Here is a 6602-nt window from a genome sequence, read left to right on the forward strand (position 1 = left end):
TATGTTGTAATTTTCTTCCTAGCACCAACCTGGGGAGTGCCCAACCCACTAGACATGCCTAGGCCGCCTAGAACACATGGCAACATTACGGTCACGCGGTGACCACGCGACGGGCATGCGAGTTTACGCGCTCTAGAGTTGGGGCCCTCGGCCACCGCCCAAACCTCGACGTATCGCCACCAAACCATGTATTTATGATTAAATAGGTCCTTATGTAACTATAAATGACTTTTGGAAAAAATAAATAGCAAACTATGAGGCAGCTGCAGTTCAAATTTGACCCGCTTCCAACTGAATCGGCGGAAATTTGTCTTTTTCACGAGAGGTGGATCAAAAAAATTTACACCCAACCATTTTGTCAATTGTGCATTAAATATGGCCTAGTATTTTATAAAAATGATTTGGTCCAATTTTGCAACAATTATTTGGTAGTTCCTTCACAAAAAACCTCCTTTCGGGCACTCGAAAAATGGAAAATGGTTTTTTCGTCCAACGAAAATGAAAACTTCCTTAGGCAACATTGTTTGCCATTCCAATATGCACCCTTGTGCACAATATGAGATCATTTGAACAAACTATGCCATGGATGTGGCCATAAGATTGATCATTTGGCTTGAAAGCCATTGATCTCCACACGTGATAGCTCGTTTCTGAGAACACTTTTTTAAAACAATTGCCGTATTACAAGTTTATTATTTTTCCTAGGAACTTGGCCACATATAATGACACAATGCGAAGGTTTCCCAATTTTTTGATTTTTTTGAATTTTTTATGCCCGTTTCAAAATGCGGTCAAAACGGCGGGAATGACCGTTCCTAGCTAGTGGTTGAATCTTGGAATTTTTTTGGTGTTTCTATGATTAAATAGGTACTTATGTAACTAGAAATGATTTTTGGAAAAAATAAATAGCAAACTACGAGGCAGCTGCAGTTCAAATTTGACCCGCTTCCTACTGAATCGGCGGGAATTTGTCTTTTTCACCAGAGGTGGATCAAAAAATTTGACACCCAACCATTTTGTCAATTGTGCACTAAATATGGCCTAGTATTTTAGAAAATTGATTTGGTCCAGTTTTGCAACAAATATATGGTAGGTCCTTCACAAAAAAACTCGTTTCACGCACTCAGAAAATGGAAAATGAATTTTCCGTGCAAAGAAAATGAAAACTCCCTTAGGCAACATTGTTTGGAATTCCAAGATGCACCCTTGTGCACAATATGAGATCATTTGAGCAAACTATGCCATGAATGTGGCCATAAGATTAATCATTTGGCTTGAAAGCCATGAATCTTCACGCATGATAACTCATTTTTGAGAACACTTTTGTAAAATAATTTCCGTATTAAAAGTTTATTATTTTTCCTAGAAACTTGGTCACATATGATGACACAATCCGAAGGTTTTCCAATTTTTTGTTTTTTTTGAATTTTTTATGCCCATTTCAAAATGCGGTCAAAATGGAGGGAATGACCGTTCCTATAAATGATTTTTGGAAAAAAAATAAAAAGCAAACTACGAGGCAGTTGCAGTTCAAATTTTACCCGCTTCTTGCTGAATCAGCAAAAATTTGTCTTTTTTCACGAGAGGTGGATCAAATATTTTGACACCAAACCATTTGGTCAATTGTGCATTAAATATGGCCTAGTATTTTAGAAAAATGATTTGGTACAATTTTGGAAAAAATATTTGTTAGGTTCTTCACAAAAAACCCTTTTTGTGCACTCGGAAAATGAAAAATGAATTTTTGTGCAAAGAAAATGGAACCCCCCAAATCAACATTGTTTGTCATCCCAAGATACACACATGTGCACTATATTGATTCATTTTAATAAACTATAAGGCTGTGTTTGATAGTAAAGTACTAAAAAACCAAAGTATTAAAAACCGTAAAATTCTTTAAAACCATGGTATTTGAAAAAACCGTAGCATTCTTTAAATATGTAGAAAATGCAGAGGTATCAAACGGGGCCTAAGTGGTTAATATGTTGAATGTTTGCCCTGAATAAGAGGATAAAAACTATAAGAAAAAACAACATATTTTTTTACATAACCTTAATTCTTATTGGTGGAATCAGCTAAGGCATGGATCGATGACATGGCGTACATCCGTCCATCCACCCGTCCATCCAACCATCCCGAGCCAGCCACCCCACGACCCCAGACCAACCGTGACCTAATCTATCCATTCCTTTCCCACCCCAGGATCTCTCCTCTCCTCTCCTCCACATCCGCCGCACCCACCCACCAATCCCCCCCCGCCGCCTACCTCCACTCCACCGGCGACATCCGCCCTCTGCCCCCGACCCTCTCCACCTCCCCTCACCTTCTATCCCACAGCGGGGCTCCTAGATCGAGGAGGCGGGCGCCATCAGATCCGCCATGCCCACAGCTCTCTCTGCCCCACCCCAAACCCTACCCACAACCGCCGCCGTGCTCCATCACCAGCGACCTTGCCGCCGCCGCCCCTATCCCCTCGCCCTATCTCCATACCCGCGACGCCGAGCCGGACGGGAGGAGCCACCGCCCCGCAGCACGCTCGCGCCGGTACGTACAGGCGGTGCCCCCGCCGGATCTGAACAAGAACACCGAGTGGTTCATGTACCTGGTGTTCCTAGATCCATCCGCCCCACCCTCTGCTCACCCTATCTCCCTCGGTGTTGGGGCATCCAGATCGAGCAGGTCAGGTGCCGGCGCTCCATGATCTCCATGCGATGCGCCGGCGAGGCGACGGTGATGCTTGTGGTGGACGCCTCCGCCGTCTTCCACCGACACACAGCCGCGCCCTCCGACGCTGCTCTTCCACGCGACGAGAGGCCTCGGTGCCGCTCGGCTGGGACAGAACCCCACGCTCGACGATGCCATGGACATGGAGGTCCTCAAGGTACCCTCTTCCTCTCCTTCTCTGTCCCTCACCTCCAATACTTTCCACTGAGCTCGTGACAACACCATGTCTCACTTGGGCCCTCTGATGCTTGCTCGCTACGGTCTCTCGATGAACACAATTGCTTACTCCTAAAATCCCTAATTCCTAGGGTTTACTCTTGCTGTTCTACATACTTTCATGTACCACTATTATACTCCAGGCTTGCTTAGAATTGCAATTCCACGCTTAGAATCATGACACCATCGAGTCACAGGGACATCTCAACTTCTAAACGAAAAAAAACATTATTGTTTGCTGCATTGCATATACCATTACAGTTCTTGATTGAGTTTTGGACTTGCGTAATTCCATCATCAGGGGAAGCTGATACCCACACAGCCAGCTCGTGCTCACTGTGTTTGACCGCCAGCTCGTGCTCACTGTGTTTGACCGCCAGCTCGTGCTCTACTGCGACGAGTACCGATGCCCACACAGGTATGACCTGCGTGCCCCCCATGACCTTGCACCGGTGCTATGTGCGTGAGCGCGCGCGCTTGCTGCAATGTCGGGTGCGGTGGTGTGCTGCAAACTTGCGATGGGGGCGGCCAGGTGGTGCGTGGCCATGTGTGTGGTGATATATGGAGCTCCGGAGATTCCTATTGGATTGCCAGACTTGGTCTTGGTTCTGCCGTTGGCATGTTGTCTTTGCTCTAATCTGGTTAAAACTATGTGATTAGACTAGTAGCATCAGCTCTTTATCTGGAAAAAGAATACTATCAAGTCCTTGGCTAGCTAGCTAACTAGTACAAGCTGCAACCCAATAGGAACAGTAGCTTTCATGCACACATCTAGCTAGCTAATTAGTAATTACACTACTAGTATTCAGAAACAACTTCACTTTGAAACTCTGAATCACTTCTCCTTGACAGACACTTCACCAAAATGTATCCTGTTCCAAACTATTATTTGTATCATTATTTACCAAATGTTATTTTATTATTTTTGTTGAACTAATCTTGTATGAATCATCCCTCTTCTGTAGGTCTTTATGAAGCTTTGGAACTGAGGGACGGTGGATCTGACTACTTGGGAAAGGGTGTTTCCAAGGTTCCATTTGAGCGAATTTTATAATGAAATGTTTCTGTAGCAAGCTATAGTTAATTAGTTGGCAAGTGTGATGTCCATTCACGCCTCCTCTGTTTTTTGCAGGTCTGGCAGCATCGCCGTGTCGATGACGAAGGTGGTGACCGCGGCAGCGAGCGGCGCGAGTTGGTGGCTGCGGGACTCGACGGCACGGCTCATATATGTGCTTATCACTCCATAGGTTGTAGTGATTCCCTCTGTTTCCTTATATGTTCTTGTAGTTTGGTTGCTTTCCTGTTCATGCATGTTTGTACAGCTATATATAGTTATGCTGTGAATCTGTCATGCATGTATTGAAATGCAGGAAATGTTTAATACATGTTCACTCTCAGTTGGGATATTGAATTGTACATAGTGATGTGATTCATGTCTGCTTCTTATCTTATTAAGTGATTATCTTTATGTCCTTGCTACCAGTAGGATGGTTAATAGCTTGTTTTGTAGTTCTCTACTTTATGCAAATAGCTTCTTATAAGGCAATATAATTGGTTGTTTTGTGCCGCTGGCCTAATTAAACATGATCAGTATGTATACTTGTTTGAGATAGGCATTTCATGCATGTTTATGAGGTACGAATTCTACAGATGTCACAAAATATTGGTGGCGAAGTGTCTTCTTATCTTTATATTTACTTAGCTAAAATCTTAGAGTAACAATAACTGTACTTGACAAGTAAACATTAGCATCTTAAATGATCATCTTAAATGATTAGCTAAAATGATGTAGGAGTAGTAGAAACTTCATGGTTGATCCTGATTGCTGAACATGGGAGATGCATCTTCTTTTGCATATCAATTACATAGTAGTACTATATAATGCTTGCCGATGTGGTACATTCAATACTGGCAGCACTGGCCATTAATTACACTGGCCATTTTACGCCAGGCTTTAGATTCTGCTGAGCCAGATCTGTTGACCCGCGGTTTGATTCGTGGCGTGCGAGATTTGTTCCTGGGCTGACGTGGTGTGTTTGCCGGTGTGATTTTCGCAGGCCTCGGACAAGATCAGTATGGTGCCGATGGAGGCCCTCGCTGCCGGCGCCGATGTGTACATGATTGGGCAGTTTGGTGTTGGCTTCTACTCCGCCTACCTTGTTGCCGAGAGGGTCGTCGTCACCATGAAGCACAACAACGACGGGCAGTACGTGTGGGAGTCCCAGGCCGGTAGCTCCTTCACCGTCACTCGTGATACGTTTGGGGAGCAGCTCGGCAGGGGTACCAAGATGGTCCTCTACCTCAAGGACGACTAGGTATGCAGTCCAATCCTCCTATACTGTGATGGCTTACTCTTCATGTCTTGATGTGGTTCTATGCTTAGTGTAGCTGTATTAGACTCACTATGAGATGTCCACTCTTGTTTTGTTAAAAAACATGAACTGTTAAGTCATCTATTCATGGCCGTTGCTTTTGTTCAGTATATATGTGTGCTTTCTGATTTGTATGCGTAGGTGGTTATAGGTTGTTGTGATGAATATAAATATTAACAAGTGCTCATGCATGCTGGTATACTAGAGCTAGTTGTATGTGCTCATTACCTTCCTGTTGTCACTTTGTCAGCATCAATCCAATCCAACCCAGCCCAATGAATCTAACATGCTCGTTTAGTTCTCGCCATCGGTGGTAGCCAACAACTAACCGATCTTAGCTGCTGCCGGCTGTTTGGCATCCTATGTATTTTTTGCTGCTAGTCTCAGAAATAATGCATAAATGGCATCAAAACTGCTTCATGCTATCTCTCGGGCAAAGTAGATGCTAGTTTGGTTACTATCTGTACATCATCAGGTCTACTTGATGCAAGTCTCTATTTTTTGTTTGTTCTATTTTTTGTTTGTCTCTCTTTGACATATTGCTTTTTCTTTTTGAATGTGCAGGTTATTTGCATCTTGATTAGGAGATGATGGTGATCATCTTTTGTTGCGGGGAACCTGTTAGATAAAGTTTATGTGATTTGAACCTGCAAGATACAGTTCTGTATAATGTTGTGTGAGATAAAAGTTATGTACTTGTGAACATAGGAGATAAGTTATTGATATGTGTTGGTCTGTCTAATGTTATGCGAGATAAAGTTGTGTGAGAAAGTTTTCTATACTTGTGTTATTACTGTGGGAAAGAAGTACTGTTACTATACTAATTTGAGAATATTGGCTGTAAATAAAAGAGGGCTTGGCCCACTATTGGATTGTAAAAAGGCCCTGTCCAGAATTTATATTGCACTCTATACTTGGGCTCTAAAAAGGCCATGGCCCAAACTATGTTGGACTTGTTTCTAAAAAGAGCAATATAAATTTCAGATTCTAAAAGGGCTGAGGCCCCAAAAAATGGATTGTAAAAGACTGCATCTCAGAAAAAAAAAGTCCTGATTGTTGGGCCAGGCCTATTTAGCTAATCAAAGCTCAGGGAAAAAATAAATTAAATGGGCTGAATTAATGGGCTCGGCCCATGTAAAACGCCGAATTGGACCGGGCTGAATCTTGTGCCACGTCAGATTGCCACGCTGGATGCCTACGTGGCCTGGGGAGGTTGCTAGTGACCAAAACGCCACAGTAGACGTATTTTGGTCGTAAACATCTTCGACCATTCCAGAAGAAAGGTCGCTA

At 43.4% G+C, this 6602-nt stretch overlaps 1 protein-coding gene and 1 long non-coding RNA gene across 2 annotated transcripts; both read left to right on the forward strand.

Annotated features, from left to right (window-relative positions):
* Positions 1-2697: 2697 nt before the first annotated feature.
* On the forward strand, positions 2698-4321 carry LOC147965591 (uncharacterized). Its single transcript, XM_087530517.1, has 5 exons — positions 2698-2881; positions 3242-3358; positions 3906-3970; positions 4073-4187; positions 4311-4321. Exons 1-5 carry the CDS (start codon positions 2698-2700, stop codon positions 4319-4321), a joined length of 492 nt encoding a protein of 163 aa, XP_087386643.1.
* A 690-nt stretch (positions 4322-5011) lies between these two features.
* On the forward strand, positions 5012-6091 carry LOC147965592 (uncharacterized). Its single transcript, XR_015607515.1, has 2 exons — positions 5012-5255; positions 5877-6091. It is a non-coding gene; the product is annotated as an uncharacterized LOC147965592 (long non-coding RNA).
* Positions 6092-6602: the final 511 nt, after the last annotated feature.

The sequence above is a fragment of the Triticum urartu genome, chromosome 6A, assembly GCF_056163025.1.
Source record: "Triticum urartu cultivar PI428250 chromosome 6A, HENAU_Tu73, whole genome shotgun sequence".
NCBI lineage: Eukaryota > Viridiplantae > Streptophyta > Magnoliopsida > Poales > Poaceae > Triticum > Triticum urartu.